Source organism: Anomaloglossus baeobatrachus, chromosome 8, assembly GCF_048569485.1.
Source record: "Anomaloglossus baeobatrachus isolate aAnoBae1 chromosome 8, aAnoBae1.hap1, whole genome shotgun sequence".
In the NCBI taxonomy this organism is placed as follows: domain Eukaryota; kingdom Metazoa; phylum Chordata; class Amphibia; order Anura; family Aromobatidae; genus Anomaloglossus; species Anomaloglossus baeobatrachus.
The window spans coordinates 99,488,755-99,508,732 of record NC_134360.1 but is presented as its reverse complement, the minus strand read 5'-3'; the positions used below and the strand labels follow the sequence as shown (position 1 = coordinate 99,508,732).

The window sequence follows — 19,978 nt, the reverse complement described above, 5'->3', positions numbered from 1 at the left end:
GAACACTCACCTGTGCATGCACGTTTGTCACGCTGCCCCGGACATTTGCCAGTCTAACCATGACAAACGGGTCATCAGTCAGGATTTAGCCCAGAAGCTGATATCCAGCTGAAATGGGGAAGGGCAGAAGTCTTGAAAAATAAGGATCAACACTATAAATATTGAGTCTTTATCTTTGAGTGTTTGTCAATAAAAGTGTAAAACACTTGAAATGCTGATAACTGTACGGCAGTAACCATAGAAACAGCTAAAAGACCGAAGAACACTGAAGCAGCCAACTTTGTGAAATGTGTGTAAATAGATTGATAACTGTTCCCATGGTATACAGTAGATCTCCCTTGCAGCCGGGCCAGAATGCTTCAGTTTTAGTCTGTGTCGGGTGAAACAGAACATGCAGTACAGAGCTGCTAGTAAAAAAAAAAAAACAGTAGGGATTACCATGGGTAAATCTGTGCTGTGTGAACGATCCCCAGCTCATGAGCTCCCAATGCATCTCTATGAGAGCCACAATGAGGCTCTCATAGAGCTGTACTGATGTGACCTCTGGCTCCATGAAACACTGAAGCTGCTAGCAGGTCACAAATCATGAGACCGACCAGAGTGACGCTGGTAACAGATGAACACGGGGGGCCAGTATAAGGCAAGGGGGCAGGCGCGTATAAGGCAGGGGGGGCAGGCGCGTATAAGGCAGGGGGGGCAGGCGCGTATAAGGCAGGGGGGGCAGGCGCGTATAAGGCAGGGGGGGCAGGCGCGTATAAGGCAGGGGGGCAGGCGCGTATAAGGCAGGGGGGGCAGGCGCGTATAAGGCAGGGGGGGCAGGCGCGTATAAGGCAAGGGGGCAGGCGCGTATAAGGCAAGGGGGCAGGCGCGTATAAGGCAAGGGGGCAGGCGCGTATAAGGCAAGGGGGCAGGCGCGTATAAGGCAAGGGGGCAGGCGCGTATAAGGCAAGGGGGCAGGCGCGTATAAGGCAGGGGGGCGTGCATGTATAAGGCAGGGGGGCGTGCATGTATAAGGCAGGGGGGGCAGGCGCGTATAAGGCAGGGGGGGCAGGCGCGTATAAGGCAGGGGGGGCAGGCGCGTATAAGGCAGGGGGGGCAGGCGCGTATAAGGCAGGGGGGGCAGGCGCGTATAAGGCAGGGGGGGCAGGCGCGTATAAGGCAGGGGGGCAGGCGCGTATAAGGCAGGGGGGGCAGGCGCGTATAAGGCAGGGGGGGCAGGCGCGTATAAGGCAGGGGGGGCAGGCGCGTATAAGGCGGGGGGGCAGGCGCGTATAAGGCAGGGGGGCAGGCGCATATAAGGCAGGGGGGGGCAGGCGCGTATAAGGCAGGGGGGGCAGGCGCGTATAAGGCAGGGGGGCAGGCGCGTACAAGGCAAGGGGACAGGCGCGTACAAGGCAAGGGGGCAGGCGCGTACAAGGCAAGGGGGCAGGCGCGTACAAGGCAAGGGGGCAGGCGCGTACAAGGCAAGGGGGCAGGCGCGTACAAGGCAAGGGGGCAGGCGCGTACAAGGCAAGGGGGCAGGCGCGTACAAGGCAAGGGGGCAGGCGCGTACAAGGCAAGGGGGCAGGCGCGTACAAGGCAAGGGGGCAGGCGCGTACAAGGCAAGGGGGCAGGCGCGTACAAGGCAAGGGGGCAGGCGCGTACAAGGCAAGGGGGCAGGCGCGTACAAGGCAAGGGGGCAGGCGCGTACAAGGCAAGGGGGCAGGCGCGTACAAGGCAAGGGGGCAGGCGCGTACAAGGCAAGGGGGCAGGCGCGTATAAGGCAAGGGGGCAGGCGCGTATAAGGCAAGGGGGCGGGCGCGTATAAGGCAAGGGGGCGGGCGCGTATAAGGCAAGGGGGCGGGCGCGTATAAGGCAAGGGGGCGGGCGCGTATAAGGCAAGGGGGCGGGCGCGAATAAGGCAGGGGGGGCGGGCACGAATAAGGCAGGGGGGGGCGGGCGCGTATAAGGCAGGGGGGGGCGGGGCGCGTATAAGGCAGGGGGGGGGCGGGGCGCGTATAAGGCAGGGGGGGGGCGGGCGCGTATAAGGCAGGGGGGGGGCGGGCGCGTATAAGGCAGGGGGGGGGGCGGGCGCGTATAAGGCAGGGGGGGGGGCGGGCGCGTATAAGGCAGGGGGGGGGGCGGGCGCGTATAAGGCAGGGGGGGGGCGGGCGCGTATAAGGCAGGGGGGGGCGGGCGCGTATAAGGCAGGGGGGGGCGGGCGCGTATAAGGCAGGGGGGGGCGGGCGCGTATAAGGCAGGGGGGGGCGGGCGCGTATAAGGCAGGGGGGGGGCGGGCGCGTATAAGGCAGGGGGGGGGCGGGCGCGTATAAGGCAGGGGGGGGCGGGCGGGCGCGTATAAGGCAGGGGGGGGCGGGCGGGCGCGTATAAGGCAGGGGGGGCGGGCGGGCGCGTATAAGGCAGGGGGGGGGGCGGGCGGGCGCGTATAAGGCAGGGGGGGGGGGCGGGCGGGCGCGTATAAGGCAGGGGGGGGGGGCGGGCGCGTATAAGGCAGGGGGGGGGGCGGGCGCATATAAGGAAGGGGGGAGGCGAGTATAAGGCAGAGGGCAGGAGAGTATAAGGCAGAGGGCAGGAGAGTATAAGGCAGAGGGCAGGAGAGTATAAGGCAGAGGGCAGGAGAGTATAAGGCAGAGGGCAGGAGAGTATAAGGCAGAGGGCAGGAGAGTATAAGGCAGAGGGCAGGAGAGTATAAGGCAGAGGGCAGGAGAGTATAAGGCAGAGGGCAGGAGAGTATAAGGCAGAGGGCAGGAGAGTATAAGGCAGAGGGCAGGAGAGTATAAGGCAGAGGGCAGGAGAGTATAAGGCAGAGGGCAGGAGAGTATAAGGCAGGGGGCTTACATGTAAAGCTGGACTGCAGCTTTCATAAATATAAGTTGCATTAGCAGACAGCAGGCGGAGGCCGGAGCCTTTACAGTAATCTGTAGGTGCAGGATACGTCTTCCTCTGCAGTTAGAACAGGACGGAGATACATTACTACAAGGTGCCGCAGCCTAGAAAACCTCAGCTACAAATATCACTGTCTCTTCAAACTAAGGAAAGCAATGGCCGGACTTACTACTGCTCCAGACACGGCATGGACTAAATTCTCGTAGGATAGAATAGAAGTCATCACAGCTGTGCCTGTCTCGGCGCCGTCCTGCAGCTCTTCCTCCATTACTACGATCCATCAGCTGCAGGGGCCGCATGACTTCCGGGTTCTGCGGTCCACGCCTCGTTCTGAGGTCCTGTCTGCTCTGCTGCCGCCGTGAGTCCCGGTGAGTGCTGCGGTCCAGGTCCTCGCTCTGACTGACGGACGGTGCGGACACATTACTCGGGCGGGGTATTGTCCCACCTACTAGTCGCCGGCATTTCCAAAATATTATGCGGGGTGTTCACATGGCAGTCGGATTGCTATAGATGGGGGCACGCTGCCAACACTTTGCTGTGCTTTTCCCCTTTGCTAAACAACTGCTGCTACATGCAGTGCTGATTGACGGCGAATTGCCCCAGTGGTGTAGCACTGCAGCCAACGCCAGCGCCCATACACCGGGGCCTTCACTCTGCGGCGCCTCATCTCCAGGACTGGCCGTCCAAAATCGGTCAAGGATCTACTAGTATGGACATCAGCTGTCCTGGGCCCGTACACATGAGCCTTTTGTCCGGACGCATCAATGTTGGTGAGTTTTGATGACCGTATACTGTGTATGGGGGGCTATTTGTATACATCCATTTATAGAAATCCCATGTCCACTGTGTGTGTATGGCCCGCGGCGAAGACTGACCTGCAGGGCGGCTTTCCGAAGCACAAGCACGTCAATTCTTTGCTGCAGAGGCGCACGCGTCCTCCATAGGGAGAACACAAGACCACAGCGCTCCGAACCCTGATAGTGGGCATGGGCAGCTGTGGTCTCCTGCAGAGGACACTCGCGGCCTTGCAGTTCAGCACCCAGTGGGTCCTGATTGTGGGCATGTACCCTTAAAGAGGTTGTCCATTTTAACATTGATCGCTTATCCTTCGGATAGGTTATCAATGTCTGATCAGGATCAGACGCCCCGTACCCCCACCTGTACTAGGTGCTACTGGCGGTAACAGGTGGCCGGAAATGCTGTTTCATAACTACTGTATTTTTCGGACTATAAGACGCACCGGAACATAAGACGCACCCTGGTTTTAGAGGAGGAAAATAAAATCTTAAGCAAAAAATGTGGTCATGACACACTATTATGGGGCGAGGATCTGCTGCTGACACTGTTATGGGGGTAATGTCCCCAAATTCTCTAAGTAAGGTACCCCATCCTGGTAATGATCCTCCTGCCTTGTATATGATTCCCATCCTTGTATATATGTACCTCATCCTGATATATATTCCCATCCTGCTATTTACCGCCATCATAGTATAGATTCCCATTCTACTATATACCACCATCGTGGTTTAGACCCCATCCTGCTACATAGCGCTAGCCTGGTATATGCCCTTATCCTGCTATATACTGCCATCCTGCTATATACCCCCATCCATCCTGCTATATACCCCCATCCATCCTGCTATATACCCCCATCCATCCTGCTATATACCCCCATCCATCCTGCTCTATGCCCCACATCCATCCTGCTCTATGCCCCACATCCATCCTGCTATATACCCCACATCCATCCTGCTATATACCCCACATCCATCCTGCTATATACCCCACATCCATCCTGCTCTATGCCCCACATCCATCCTGCTCTATGCCCCACATCCATCCTGCTCTATGCCCCACATCCATCCTGCTCTATGCCCCACATCCATCCTGCTCTATGCCCCACATCCATCCTGCTCTATGCCCCACATCCATCCTGCTATATACCCCACATCCATCCTGCTCTATGCCCCACATCCATCCTGCTCTATGCCCCACATCCATCCTGCTCTATGCCCCACATCCATCCTGCTCTATGCCCCACATCCATCCTGCTCTATGCCCCACATCCATCCTGCTCTATGCCCCACATCATGCTAAATGGCCTGTCTCCTGTGGCACACAAAAAAACCCCAAAAAACGTTTATACTCACCTTTCCTCGTTCCATGCAGCATTGCTCCTCCTCCTGTTAGTGCCGGCAGCAGCGCCGCTGGAGTGTGGAGCCGTCACCGTTGACTGCAGCATCGCTCATCCTCCTGTCAGCTGACCTGTGTGGAGCCATTCCCCTGCAGCATTGCGATGTGCTCCTGTCTGCCGGCCAACTGACCTGTGTGGAGACTTTAAATATGAAGGACTGGAGAAAACGGGTTTATTGCCGCGCTAAAAACCACGAGCATGTATAAGTCAAATTATTCTCTTTATTTAGATCATTCCTACGCGTTTCCGAGGCTCATCTGCCTCCTTCATCAGGGAAAAAGAGATTCTTTTTCCCTGATGAAGGAGGCAGATGAGCCTCGGAAACGCGTAGGAATGATCTAAATAAAGAGAATAATTTGACTTATACATGCTCGTGGTTTTTAGCGCGGCAATAAACCCGTTTTCTCCAGTCCTTCATATTTAAAATCTGCTCTATAACGGGGCCGCTGCAGAACCACCCAAGCGCTCATCCATGCTAACAAAGGGGTTGTGACTGGCACAACCCGGCCAGGTGAGTGCACTGTTTTTATCCTCTTTCACTCTGTAAACCGGGTAAAACCCTATTGCGCCTTTCTTGTCTCCCCCATTACAGCACTGTGTGGAGACTAGCGGTGCGCACAGTGATGACATCATCCCTGTGCTCACCGCTCTCTACACAGATCAGCAGGCCGGCAGACAGGAGGAGATCGCGATGCTGCAGACAACGGTGACGGGTGAGTATTCTGATTCACTGCGCCTTGCGCTGATGATGATGCGCGGGGGGCAGTGAATACAGCTGCACATGATCACTCCAGGCTGTAGTTAACAGGGGTGATCTTGCGGGCCGGCTGTTAATTATGCGCGCAAACCCCGCCCATCATCCCGCCCACCTGTCAGTGCCGGCTTCAGCGCTGAGGGATGATTGGCGGGAGGATGGGCGTGCATATCAAATGAGTGGGCCCACGTGGTCACGCCTGGCTGCTACAGCCTGCTCATGCCACCGATGACCTGCTCCACCGCAGCACCCTCATTCCCCGCAGCCCTACATTCAGACTATAAGACGCACCCCCCACTTTCCCCGAACATTTGGGGGGATAAAAGTGCATCTTATAGTCCGAAAAATACGGTAAATATAACAGCGTGCTTTGTATGCTGATATAGTGAAGAGTAGTGGTGGCTGCGGATGGGCCCCTCCGAGCGTGGGGCTACCACACCTCCTGCACACCCCGATAGTTACACTATTGGACCCCCACACACCTTGACGCACTATACAACATATTATGCTAAAGTAGTAATGATCTAGTTGGCTAGTACCACAGCCAACTATAATGTATTCCTAATAGTGTATTTGCATGTAGAATGAAAATTCAGCTTTTATGATTCGCAAAATAATATATATTTCTAACTTTTGTTCTCTTGCAGTGTGACGCTACTGTAATAAATTCTGGCTCAGAATGCACCTCTGGAATAACAACGTTGGACATTTCGCTGTTGATGTTAAATCCATATCTTGGTGCAAGCTGACAATCCATTTTACAGTGTTGGTTGTTGCCATTCAAAATATAAAATAAACTTTCCTATTGTGGGAGAAATATAAGAAGTGTTATATGGGGTGTTTAGGTTCTTGCTCAGTCAGGAAAGAGCATTGCTGGTGCTTTCTCCTGCCATGTCTTTGTGGTTCGGTAAACATCTCATTAAGCCAACAGTTACCTTCTTAAGGACTGAGTTATCTTTTGCCCTTGTGAATCGGAAGCCAGTAGTACCCGGACACGTGCTTGTTTGTCCTCTAAGGACAGTAAATCGTTTTAAAGACCTAATGCCTGAAGAAATAAGTGACCTCTTTCACACAGTACAGAGGGTTTCCATCGTGGTAGAGAAACACTTTGGTGGCACCTCTCTAACCATCTCAATCCAGGATGGGCCAGAGGCAGGGCAGACTGTACCTCACGTTCATGTACACATTTTACCCAGAAGAACGGGAGATTTTGAAAAAAATGACACTGTGTATGAAGTCTTGTCCGACCATGACAAAGAGGAGCTGGCAGCTTCAGAAAAGTGGAGATCTGAGGAAGAGATGGAAGCAGAGGCCAATGAGCTTAGGAAGTATTTCTGAACTGGAGATGTTTGCTGCTACAAATTCTCCATTACTTCTTGTATCTGCACTTAGACGTAATGTTACTAGACTGGTGATTAGCTACAACTGTACATTTGGATATGATTGAAATTCAGATTTTCCCACCCTATTAGGATATCATTAAATGGCTTATATAGAGCTAAACAATTGTTTAATGATGTATTCTACAATAGCAAATAAAAATGTGTTGAAAATATTTCTTGAAATTATTAAGAAAAACAGCAGCAGGAAACGTCTTGTCCTTATTCTCGGCTGACAGATTGACACTGCAAGAATAGGTGATAAAGGCTTGAAACATTTTTTTGAGGAGCATATCTAATTATCAAACTGTTCTTTAGGCCCGTTTCACACGTCAGTGAAAAACACAGACGTTCTTCACTGACGTATAAAATACGCACATGTCCCTCCGTGTGCTGTGATTCACGTCACACGTGGGTTGTCTAAGTGCAATCCGGGCTCCGTTCTCCGTGGTCCGTGATTGCACATAGAGATTAACTCACCTGTGCCCGCTCCCGCTTTCCATGGTGCTGAACGCTCCCGCGGTGCAGCATCCGGCCAGCGCTGACCCCCGCAGCAGCTGCTTCCGGGTCGGCTGTGTCGTGCATTCATGAATATGCACGACAGTGATGAGCCTGCTCAGAAGCAGCAGGCAGAACAGGCTGCAGAGAGCGCGGCTGAAGCCAGGTGAGTAAAAATGATTTTTATTTTATATGCACGTTTTTTTCTGGCACGTGTTTCACGGATCACACCACTGCGTGGTCCGTGGGACATCAGTGATGCCAGAAAAAAATGGACATGTCTCCGTGCGGCAATCACGGACACGCGGGTACTCCGCACGGAGACACGTTCAGTGAAAAAGCACTGATGTGTGAGCAGACCCATTGATTATAATGGGTCTGCGTATGTCAGTGATTCTGGTACGTAGAAAAAAAAGCACAAACGTACCAGAATCACTGACGTGTGATAGAGGCCTTATCAATACTATGGGCCTTATTTCAGTGTTGTGTGGTTTTTACTGAAGCTGTGACACTTGACAACTTTTAGAATTCTTTAGCTGACTGGTTGTTTTGTGCACTTAGCAGTTTTTACATTGCTGAGAAGGGGCTTCATATACAGTGCTGGCCAAAAGTATTGGCACCCCTGCAATTTTGTCAGATAATACTCAGTTTCTTCTTGAAAATGATTACAATCACAAATTCTTTGGTATTATTAACTTCATTTATTTTGCTTGTAATGAAAAAACACAAAAGATAATGAAACAAAAATCAAATCATTGATCATTTCACACAAAACTCCAAAAATGGGCCAGACAAAAGTATTGGCACCCTTAGCCTAATACTTGGTTGCACAACCTTTAGCCAAAATAACTGCCAACAACTGCTTCCGGTAACCATCAATGAGTTTCTTACAATGCTCTGCTGGAATTTTAGACCATTCTTCTTTGGCAAACTGCTCCAGGTCCCTGAGATTTGAAGGGTGCCTTCTCCAAACTGCCATTTTGAGATCTCTCCACAGGTGTTCTATGGGATTCAGGTCTGGACTCATTGCTGGCCACTTTAGTAGTCTCCAGTGCTTTCTCTCAAACCATTTTCTAGTGCTTTTTGAAGTGTGTTTTGGGTCATTGTCCTGCTGGAAGACCCATGACCTCTGAGGGAGACCCAGCTTTCTCACACTGGGCCCTACATTATGCTGCAAAATTTGTTGGTAGTCTTCAGACTTCATAATGCCATGCCACGGTCAAGCAGTCCAGTGCCAGAGGCAGCAAAGCAATCCCAAAACATCATGCCTCCTTTTTTTTTTTTTTTTTTTTTTTTTTTCTCTTTAAACTCTGATGGCTTTTCCCAAAAAGCTTTACTTTTGTCTCATCTGACCAGAGAACATTCTTCCAAAACGTTTTAGGCTTTCTCAGGTAAGTTTTGGCAAACTCCAGCCTGGCTTTTTTATGTCTCGGGGTAAGAATTGGGGTCTTCCTGGGTATCCTACTATACAGTCCCTTTTCATTCAGACGCCGACGAATAGTACGGGTTGACACTGTTGTACCCTCGGACTGCAGGGCAGCTTGAACTTGTTTGGATGTTAGTCGAGGTTCTTTATCCACCATCCGCACAATCTTGCTTTGAAATCTCTCGTCAATTTTTCTTTTCCTTCCACATCTAGGGAGGTTAGCCACAGTGCCATGGGCTTTAAATTTCTTGATGACACTGCGCACCGTAGACACAGGAACTTTCAGGTCTTTGGAGATGGACTTGTAGCCTTGACATTGCTCATGCTACCTCACAATTTGGATTCTCAAGTCCTCAGACAATTCTTTGGTCTTCTATCTTTTCTCCATGCTCAATGTGGTACACACAAGGACACAGGACAGAGGTTGAGTCAACTTTAATCCAAGTCAACTGGCTTTAAGTGTGATTTAGTTATTGCCAACACCTGTTAGGTGCCACAGGTAGGTTACAGGTGCTGTTAATTACACAAATTAGAGAAGCATCACATGATTTTTCAAACCGTGCCAATACTTTTGTCCACGCCCTTTTTATGTTTGGTGTGGAATTATATCCAATTTGGCTTTATGAAAATTTTTTTTTATTTTTTTTCTTGAAGACAAATTAAATGAAGATAATAATACCAAAGAATTTTGTGATTGCAATCATTTTCAGGAAGAAACTGAGTATTATCTGACAGAATTGCAGGGGTGCCAATACTTTTGGCCAGCACTGTAGAGTAGAGATGAGCGAACCGGTCGCGGTTCGGCTCGAGGTTGGTTCGCCGAACGGACCTCCCGTTCGAGTTCGGTTCGTCGAACGTTCGACGAACCGAACTCGAACTGCATAGGAAACAATGGCAGGCAATCACAAACACAGAAAAACACCTAGAAAACACCCTCAAAGGTGTCCAAAAGGTCACAAACAACTCACAACACATGGGAAAGTGACAAGGACATATACTCATGCGAAAACAAAAGAGCTGGACAAGGAAAAAGAGGAGGACACACAGATATATGAGTATATGCAAGGAAACATGCCATTATTGTGCAACTTGAGCCCTGCTCATTCTTGGCTTCCAATCTTGATAAATTGCCTGAGCTCGCCACGTACGTCTTGGGGATCTTGTCGTGTCCTGCAGCCAGCGTTCTCTCGGAACCTGTCTTCAGTGCTGCTGTGGGTCTGCTGGCAGATAAGCACACGTGTCTGTCCACTGACAATGTGGACATGGCTCTCAGAGGACTTTTCTTCCCCGGGGTCAGCCAGGGGACGGGAAAGGCACGCGTATTTTTGAGAGTGCTTCATGCAAAGCATCTTTTTCTTTTTCAAAAGGGGGCTCAACCGATGCCAGTCAAGTGGGGTGTGTGTGGCCCAGTGAGTGGCAACGAGGGAGACTGGTTGGAGTCCCCTCGCTGTGTTTCTAAAAGAACCAAGATGAACAAGTCATGGCTCTCAGAGGACTTTTCTTCCCCGGGGTCAGCCAGGGGACGGGAAAGGCACGCGTATTTTTGAGAGTGCTTCATGCAAAGCATCTTTTTCTTTTTCAAAAGGGGGCTCAACCGATGCCAGTCAAGTGGGGTGTGTGTGGCCCAGTGAGTGGCAACGAGGGAGACTGTGGTTGGAGTCCCCTCGCTGTGTTTCTAAAAGAACCAAGATGAACAAGTCATGGCTCTCAGAGGACTTTTCTTCCCCGGGGTCAGCCAGGGGACGGGAAAGGCACGCGTATTTTTGAGAGTGCTTCATGCAAAGCATCTTTTTCTTTTTCAAAAGGGGGCTCAACCGATGCCAGTCAAGTGGGGTGTGTGTGGCCCAGTGAGTGGCAACGAGGGAGACTGTGGTTGGAGTCCCCTCGCTGTGTTTCTAAAAGAACCAAGATGAACAAGTCATGGCTCTCAGAGGACTTTTCTTCCCCGGGGTCAGCCAGGGGACGGGAAAGGCACGCGTATTTTTGAGAGTGCTTCATGCAAAGCATCTTTTTCTTTTTCAAAAGGGGGCTCAACCGATGCCAGTCAAGTGGGGTGTGTGTGGCCCAGTGAGTGGCAACGAGGGAGACTGTGGTTGGAGTCCCCTCGCTGTGTTTCTAAAAGAACCAAGATGAACAAGTCATGGCTCTCAGAGGACTTTTCTTCCCCGGGGTCAGCCAGGGGACGGGAAAGGCACGCGTATTTTTGAGAGTGCTTCATGCAAAGCATCTTTTTCTTTTTCAAAAGGGGGCTCAACCGATGCCAGTCAAGTGGGGTGTGTGTGGCCCAGTGAGTGGCAACGAGGGAGACTGTGGTTGGAGTCCCCTCGCTGTGTTTCTAAAAGAACCAAGATGAACAAGTCATGGCTCTCAGAGGACTTTTCTTCCCCGGGGTCAGCCAGGGGACGGGAAAGGCACGCGTATTTTTGAGAGTGCTTCATGCAAAGCATCTTTTTCTTTTTCAAAAGGGGGCTCAACCGATGCCAGTCAAGTGGGGTGTGTGTGGCCCAGTGAGTGGCAACGAGGGAGACTGTGGTTGGAGTCCCCTCGCTGTGTTTCTAAAAGAACCAAGATGAACAAGTCATGGCTCTCAGAGGACTTTTCTTCCCCGGGGTCAGCCAGGGGACGGGAAAGGCACGCGTATTTTTGAGAGTGCTTCATGCAAAGCATCTTTTTCTTTTTCAAAAGGGGGCTCAACCGATGCCAGTCAAGTGGGGTGTGTGTGGCCCAGTGAGTGGCAACGAGGGAGACTGTGGTTGGAGTCCCCTCGCTGTGTTTCTAAAAGAACCAAGATGAACAAGTCATGGCTCTCAGAGGACTTTTCTTCCCCGGGGTCAGCCAGGGGACGGGAAAGGCACGCGTATTTTTGAGAGTGCTTCATGCAAAGCATCTTTTTCTTTTTCAAAAGGGGGCTCAACCGATGCCAGTCAAGTGGGGTGTGTGTGGCCCAGTGAGTGGCAACGAGGGAGACTGTGGTTGGAGTCCCCTCGCTGTGTTTCTAAAAGAACCAAGATGAACAAGTCATGGCTCTCAGAGGACTTTTCTTCCCCGGGGTCAGCCAGGGGACGGGAAAGGCACGCGTATTTTTGAGAGTGCTTCATGCAAAGCATCTTTTTCTTTTTCAAAAGGGGGCTCAACCGATGCCAGTCAAGTGGGGTGTGTGTGGCCCAGTGAGTGGCAACGAGGGAGACTGTGGTTGGAGTCCCCTCGCTGTGTTTCTAAAAGAACCAAGATGAACAAGTCATGGCTCTCAGAGGACTTTTCTTCCCCGGGGTCAGCCAGGGGACGGGAAAGGCACGCGTATTTTTGAGAGTGCTTCATGCAAAGCATCTTTTTCTTTTTCAAAAGGGGGCTCAACCGATGCCAGTCAAGTGGGGTGTGTGTGGCCCAGTGAGTGGCAACGAGGGAGACTGTGGTTGGAGTCCCCTCGCTGTGTTATACATGCTTTTAGAAGGGCATGACATGGCTTGGAGGTTGACTTTCATAAAATGCAAACTGTTGGCTACCAAAATGCTGCCTTTCCAACAACTGTGGTTATAGGCAATGAGGAACATACTGATGAAGATGAGACGCAGATACCCGATTGGGATGACAACTTAAATATTCGGTCAGGGCAAGAAGAAACTCGGTCTGAGGGGGAGGGGAGTGCAAACACAACAATTGATGATGAAGTTCTAGATCCCACCTACTGTCAACCCACAGTCAGACACTCGAGGAGGTCAATAGAGGCGGTGGAGGAGGATGCAACCGACGTCGAAGTAACCTGGCGCCTTCCTGGACACAGTCGGAGCACTGGTAGCACGTCTACAACTGCATCCTCAGCCACCACTCTGCCTCTGAGCATTATTCGGGGTGGATCAACAGGTCGCATGGCCTCTAAGCCTTGCCTAGCCTGGTCCTTTTTTGACATAAAAAAAGATCGGCCAAATTATGTGATCTGTAACATTTGCCATGGTTATCTTAGTAGAGGTCAAAACCTCAGCAGTTTGACAACTTCTTCCATGAATCGTCACATGAATAAATATCATATGGCCTGGTGGGAAGCTCACCGTGCTGCAATGCGGCCTAGTGGAGCCAACCATCCACCGCCTGCCCCTTCCAGGGCATCCGCGCGCTCGTCATCTTCTAGGACTGTGGGGACAGCTGTCACACCTGTTTTTCCACCCACAACTTCCACCACTGTAACCGCAACAGGCAGTTTGCTTGGTAGGTCGTCAGTTGGTTTGGAAGGGGAAACAAGTGAGTGTGTACAGCTCTCTCAGACATCGATAGCACCAACTTTGGATGAAGGCAACATCATGTCTCCGCCTGCACTTTCCTCCCAAAGCTGCATTTTTCCAGGGACACCCTACTCAACACCGTCTACACACAGCAGCCAGATCTCTGTCCCTCAGATGTGGTCAAATAAAAGGCCACTTCCTTCGACCCATGACAAAGCGAAGAGGTTGACTCTATCCCTCTGTAAGCTGTTGGCTACAGAAATGCTGCCTTTCCGCCTAGTGGACACACAGGATTTTAGAGACCTTATATCTGTCGCTGTGCCCCAGTACCAGATGCCTAGTCGCCACTACTTCTCTAAGAAAGGTGTGCCCGCGCTACACCAGCATGTCGCACACAATATCACCGCTTCCTTGAGAAACTCTGTGTGTGAACGGGTGAATTTCACCACCGATACTTGGACCAGTAAGCATGGACAGGGACGTTACATGTCGCTGACTGGGCACTGGGTAACTATGGTGATAGATGGTGAAGGGTCTGCTGCACAAGTCTTGCCGTCCCCACGACTTGTGTGTCAATCCTCTGTCTGTCCAAGTTCCGCCACTGCTTCTGCATCCTCCACCTCATCTGGGTCCTCCACCTCCGCCCCAAGCCTGCCTGGTCAGGCCACCAGCGTTCTCACTGCGCAGAAGGAATCACGCACCCCTCATTACTATGCTGGCAGCAGAGCGCAACGGCATCAGGCGGTCTTTAGCTTGACATGTCTTGGGAATAAGAGTCACACAGCTGAGGAGTTGTGGTCAGCTCTGCGGTCCGAGTTTAATAAATGGTTGTCTCCACTCAACCTGCAGCCTGGTAAGGCCGTGTGCGACAATGCTGCAAACCTGGGTGCGGCCCTTCGCCTGGGCAAGGTGACACACGTGCCTTGTATGGCTCACGTGTTGAACCTTGTTGTCCAGCAATTTTTAACACACTATCCCGGCCTAGATGGCCTTCTGACCAGGGCACGGAAACTGTCTGCAGTGCTCACTTCCGCCGTTCAAGCGCCGCAGCTGAGCGACTTGCATCGCTCCAGAAGTCTTTCGGCCTGCCGGTTCATCGCCTGAAATGCGATGTGGCGACACGCTGGAATTCAACTCTCCACATGTTACAGCGACTGTGGCAGCACCGCAGAGCCCTGGTGCAATACGTCATGACGTATAGCCTGGGCCAACGAGATGCAGAGGTGGGGCAGATCACCCTGATGGAGTGATCTCAGATCACGGACCTATGCACCCTTCTGCACAGTTTCGACATGGCGACGAATATGTTTAGCGCTGACAATGCCATTATCAGCATGACGATTACAGTCATTTACATGCTGGAGCACACGCTAAACACTATTCGGAGTCAGGGGGTGGGACAACAGGAAGGGGAGGAACTACAGGAGGATTCATATGCGCAAGACACAACAACATCACCAAGGTCCAGACGTTCATCATCACCAACGCGGCAGGCATGGGACCATGGGGGACAGGGATCAACAAGGGCGCATGGTAGCAGGCGAGATGTTGAGGAAGGTGCAGGAGGACATGAAGATATGGAGGACGAACTGTCCATGGACATGGAAGACTCAGCAGATGAGGGGGACCTTGGTCAAATTTAAGTTGAAAGAGGTTGGGGGGAGATGACAGAGGAAGAAAGAACGGTTAGCACCTCTATGCCACAAACACAGCGTGGACTTGGTCCGCATGGCTGCGCAAGACACATGAGTGCCTTCTTGTTGCACTACCTCCAACATGACCCTCGTATTGTCAAAATTAGAAGTGATGATGACTACTGGCTTGCCACACTATTAGATCCCCGGGACAAGTCCAAATTTTGTGACATAATTCCACCCATAGAAAGGGACGCACGTATGCAGGAGTATCAGCAGAAGCTGTTACTCGATCTTAGCTCGGCTTTTCCACCAAACAACCGTGCAGGTGAAGGGAGTGATTCTCCCAGTTGTAACTTGACAAACATGGGACGGCCTCGTCATCTTCAACAGTCTACCCGTACCAGTAGGACCGTATCTGGTGCTGGTAACAGCAATTTTATGGAATCTTTTCATAATTTTTTTAGACCCTCCTTTGCAAGGCCACCAGAGACATCAAGTGTGTCACATAGTCAACGGATGGAGAGGATGATACAGGAGTATCTCCAAATGAACATCGATGCAATGACTTTGCAAATGGAGCCTTGCTCCTTTTGTGCTTCAAATCTAGAAAAATGTCAAGAGCTCTCCAGTTACGCCTTGAAGATTTTGTCGTGTCCAGCTGCCAGCGTTGTCTCTGAACGTGTCTTCAGTGCTGCTGGGTGTGTGCTGACAGATAAGCGCACGCGTCTGTCCAGTGACAATGTGGACAGACTGACGTTCATCAAAATGAACAAGTCATGGATCCAGAAGGAATTTACTACCCCTGTGTCATCCTGGGGAGAGTAAATGCTTGTGGATTTGGAATGTGCTTGATGCAAATCAAAACATCCTGTTTGCAACTAGGGCACAAGTCCTGCCACTGATGGGGTGTCTGTGTGCCCAATTTGGGGAAAAAAGGTAGACTCCGCTTGGAGTAACCCTTGCTTGCTGTGTTTTTTAAAAATGATACAAGATGAACAGATCTGAAGGCAAGATGAAGGCAACATCATGTCTCCGCCTGCACTTTTCTCACAAACCTGCATTTTTCCAGGGACACCCTACTCAACACCGTCTACAGACAGCAGCCAGATCTCTGTCCCTCATATGTGGTCAAATAAAAGGCCACTTACTGCGACCCATGACAAAGCTAAGTGGTTGACTCTATCCCTCTGTAAGCTGTTGGCTACCGAAATGCTGCCTTTACGCGTAGTGGACACACAGGATTTTACAGACCTTATGTCTGTCGCTGTGCCCCAGTACCAGATGCCCAATCACCACTGCTTCTCCAAGAAAAGCATGCCCGCGCTACACCAGCATGTCGCACACAACATCACCACTTCCTTGAGAAAATCTGTGTGCGACAGGGTGCATTTCAACACAGATACTTGGACCAGTAAGCATAGACAGGGTCATTACATGTCACTGACTGGGCACTGGCAAACTATGGTGAGAGATGGAGAAGGGTCTGCTGTACAAGTCTTGCCGTCCCCACGAGTTGTTTCAATCCTTGTTTTGTATGTAGAAGTTAATACACTGCTTCTGCCTCTTCAACCTCGTGTGGGTCCTCTACCTTGGCGCAAACCCTGTGTGGTCAGGCCACCCTTCCTTGCAACTGCGCACAAGGACTACCACACACCTCCTTACTATGCTGGCAGCAGAGCTCAATGCCATCAGGCGGTCAAAGTTTTACTTTGAAATGTATGGGAAATGTGAGTCACACCGCTATTACAGAGAATAGTAGTCAGGCAGGGTCAAAACATTAATTGAGGAACAGGAACAGAATGGGACGGCCAGGAAAGAATCAGAAAACAAGCAGAGGTGAAATGCGTATCGGCCAACAAGGTACATAAACAGCAAGCAGGAAAAGTAGTCAGGTAACAAGCACACAAAATCATAAAACTGAACTGGGGGTAAAATTAACCAGAGGTTCATAGCTATGTCTGGCAGTGGTCTGCAGACAGGATGGGCATAAAAAAGGGTGTGGTGTCTTCCCATTGGTTGTAGCTGAATGATGGTATTTCATCTGTGAGATACCCACCAGCTACATTCAGCCAGAGATTCTGCATCTGTCAAGGTAATGCAGCCCAGTGGGTGAGCATAACCTGCGTCCACCTGCGCCGCTGGCATCGACTACTCTCCCATCATCAGCACTATTCATGAAAGGAACACGTTGTCACCTGGCGACCGGAGTACAAATTGACGGAGCGGACTCCGTTGGTGACTTAACAGCCGTGTGCGGCAATGATGCAAACCTGGCTGCGGGCCATCCTCAGGGCAATGTGACACACGTGCCTTTTAGGGCTCACGTGTTGAACCGAATTCGCCAGCAATTTTTAAAACACCATCACGGCCTACATGGCCTTGTGCAGTGGGCACGCTCGCTATGTGCTCACTTCCATCGTGCGCACACAGCAGCTCAACAACTTTCATCACTCCGGAAGTCTTAGGGTCTGGCAGTTAAACGCCGTAAATGCGATGTTTCGACACGCAGGAATTGGAATCTGCACATGTTGCAGCGTGTGTGGCAGCACCGCAGAGCCCTGCTGAAATACGGTAAGACATATAGCCTGGGATAACTTGATCCAGAGGTGGTGCAGATCACGCTGCTGGAGTGGTGTCAGATCAAGGACCTATGCACCCTGCTACACAGTTTTGAAATGTCGACGAAGATGTTTAGCACTGGCAATGTCATTCTCAGCGTGACAATTCTGGTCATCTACATGATGGAGCACACTGTAATTATTATTCGGAGTCAGGTGTTGGGACAAGAGGAAGGGGAGGAAGTACAGGAGGAGTCATATGCGGAAGGGATAACAAGATCTACGAGGTCCAGATGGTCAGCGGCACCTATGCGGCAGTCATGGTGAGGGAGAGGGATTAACAAGGGCGCATAGTATCAGCAAAAAGTGTTGATGAAAGTGCAGGAGCCCATGAAGAAATGGAGGACGAACTGGCGATGGGCATGGAAGACTCAGCAGATGAGTGAGAGCTTGCTCACATTTCGGTTGTGCGAGGTTGGGGGGAGAGGGCAGAGGAAGGATGCACGATTCTCACCTCTCTGCCACCAACACACCAAGGACTTGGTCCTCCTGGATGCACAAGACACATGAGCGCCTTCTTGCTGCACTACCTACATGACCCTCGGATTGTATGAATTTGAACTAATCCTGAATACTGGGTTGCCACACTGTTAGATCCCCGGTACAAGACAAAATTTGGCGAACTAATTCCTGCCATAGAAATAGACGCACGTATACAGGAGTATCTGCAGAATGTGGTACGCAATCTTAGATCTACTTGTCCACTAAACACCAGTGCTGCACAGAGTGAATCTCAACGCTTTGTCATGGATAGGAGGAAATGGTCTTTTACTTGTCCACATCGGAGGGACCGAGGGATGGCTGCTGTGCTGAGATGGCGTTGAGTACGGTGTCCCTGCACAGTTGCACTTTTGGTCATATCCCAAAATGAGTTGAAAAAGGACAGATGCTGTTGGAAAGGGGAACAGGTGTGTTGGAAAGGGGAAAAAAGTTTTGGTCCGTGGATTTGGTGGTTAAGCAACTGTAACATTTGCTGAAGAAACAACATCTGTTACAGTGGGACTGGCAGATTTGGATAAAGTGGTATATAATCTGTGACCGCTATATAACGAAAATTAATAAGAAAAGAAAGAGAAAGGTATATATCCCCATCAGCAGTCAGTGTCCACCGTGCTCCCAGTTGGAAAAGGAGAGGTTGGCAACTTGAAGGTTTGGTGGAGGATACAGAGCTGTGTGGCTATGAAACTAATAGTAGCCTGAACCGAGTTAGACGCCATTCGGATCTGGAGACTGTGAGCCCTGTTAGCGTCACAGGGTCCACATGCCCACCCAGCCCAGGAACTCCCTGTTAACAACACAGGGGCCATTGAGTACGCTGACCGTGTGCGTAGGGGCCACACCTGTGGACAGCAGGCGCATCAGCAGCAGCAGGCCTGTTAATGCCACTGGGCTGCACAAGCAGGACTGTTAGGACAGGAGCTGGTCTTAACCGTTCTGCGTTACCAACTGTGGTGGTGGCCTGCATCCACCACCCGATCCCTGCCTACCTCTGGCCTAAAGCCGCAATGGGTTCAACACATGGAGGTGTGCTCTTTCGGAGCATAATAGAAGACTGCGCACCTCCTTGTTGGCTCCAGCCCCTTTTATAACCTGGGTCCGCCCCAAACCAGGGTGAACCACAATGCACCTCCTGGAGACAAAAGTAGAGTGACACGTCATGAGTGGCATAACTAGCGTCCTATTTGGAAACGCAACTTCAATGATGACCTCATGGCTGCCATGACCCAAACACCTCACCAGTCATCGTCTGAGCATCAATAATGCGGTGACAAGTCATAGGTGTGGGCCTCTGCAAGCCATTTGGGAGGACACCTGATGCCCTGTGGTCTATATGGGACCCCCACATCAGGGCCAGGGCCAAAGAGTTCATTACCGGACCTAGTCTCTGATGCAGGAAGTGCCTGAGCATGCTCAGTAGCATGAAATACAGTCTCTGAAAAAAGACTATCAGCTTTAGCATGGTGTCTATGCCCAAAACAGGACTTATACCCGGCACGGAATGCAAGCACCTGTGCAAAGAGGCTTTTCACACTTAGTGTGGGAGCATGCGCTGTATCCCGAAATGAAAACTTAGCGTCAGGAATGGCACAGTCAGGCTGAGCATACTCACTAGGCGAAACACTGTAATTATGCTGCAGCTGGGGTACATCGGCACACGCATGCGCACTAGCTGCCTCTCCACACTTAGACGTGGAGGGGAAATTTGTCTTGGAGATGCTGTCTATGAACAGAAGGAAAAGCTAAAGGAAGCCTGACTTTCTATCCCTCCGAATTATGAAATGCAGCAATGAATTCCATGAGTTTGCTATAACATTAGCGTAGCAAAATGTGCATGAGGGTGTGATGTAGAGGTGCTAGAAATAGCTTGT

General features: G+C 51.1%; 2 protein-coding genes across 4 annotated transcripts in view; one reads left to right on the top strand and one right to left on the bottom strand.

Annotated features, from left to right (window-relative positions):
* The window catches only part of SLC25A17 (solute carrier family 25 member 17), a 131,911-nt gene extending 128,643 nt beyond the window's left edge, over positions 1–3,268 (bottom strand). Inside the window, exon 1 of one of the 2 annotated variants that reach the window (XM_075321918.1) lies at positions 3,056–3,268. In XM_075321918.1, coding sequence (XP_075178033.1) covers positions 3,056–3,154 — 99 coding nt within the window. In that variant the 5' untranslated portion in view covers positions 3,155–3,268. The remainder of the gene's footprint in view (positions 1–3,055) is intronic. The other variant, XM_075321917.1, reaches the window with a different exon arrangement.
* Positions 3,166–7,414, top strand: FHIT (fragile histidine triad diadenosine triphosphatase). Of its 2 annotated transcripts, none has more exons than XM_075321921.1 (2): positions 3,166–3,254; positions 6,482–7,414. In XM_075321921.1, the coding sequence occupies exon 2, from the start codon at positions 6,726–6,728 to the stop codon at positions 7,170–7,172; it is 447 nt and encodes a 148-aa protein (XP_075178036.1). In that variant the 5' UTR covers positions 3,166–3,254; positions 6,482–6,725; the 3' UTR covers positions 7,173–7,414. The 2 variants fall into 2 exon arrangements, with proteins under 2 accessions (XP_075178036.1, XP_075178034.1); XM_075321919.1 differs by having other exon boundaries at positions 3,203–3,656.
* The last annotated feature ends 12,564 nt before the right edge of the window (positions 7,415–19,978 follow it).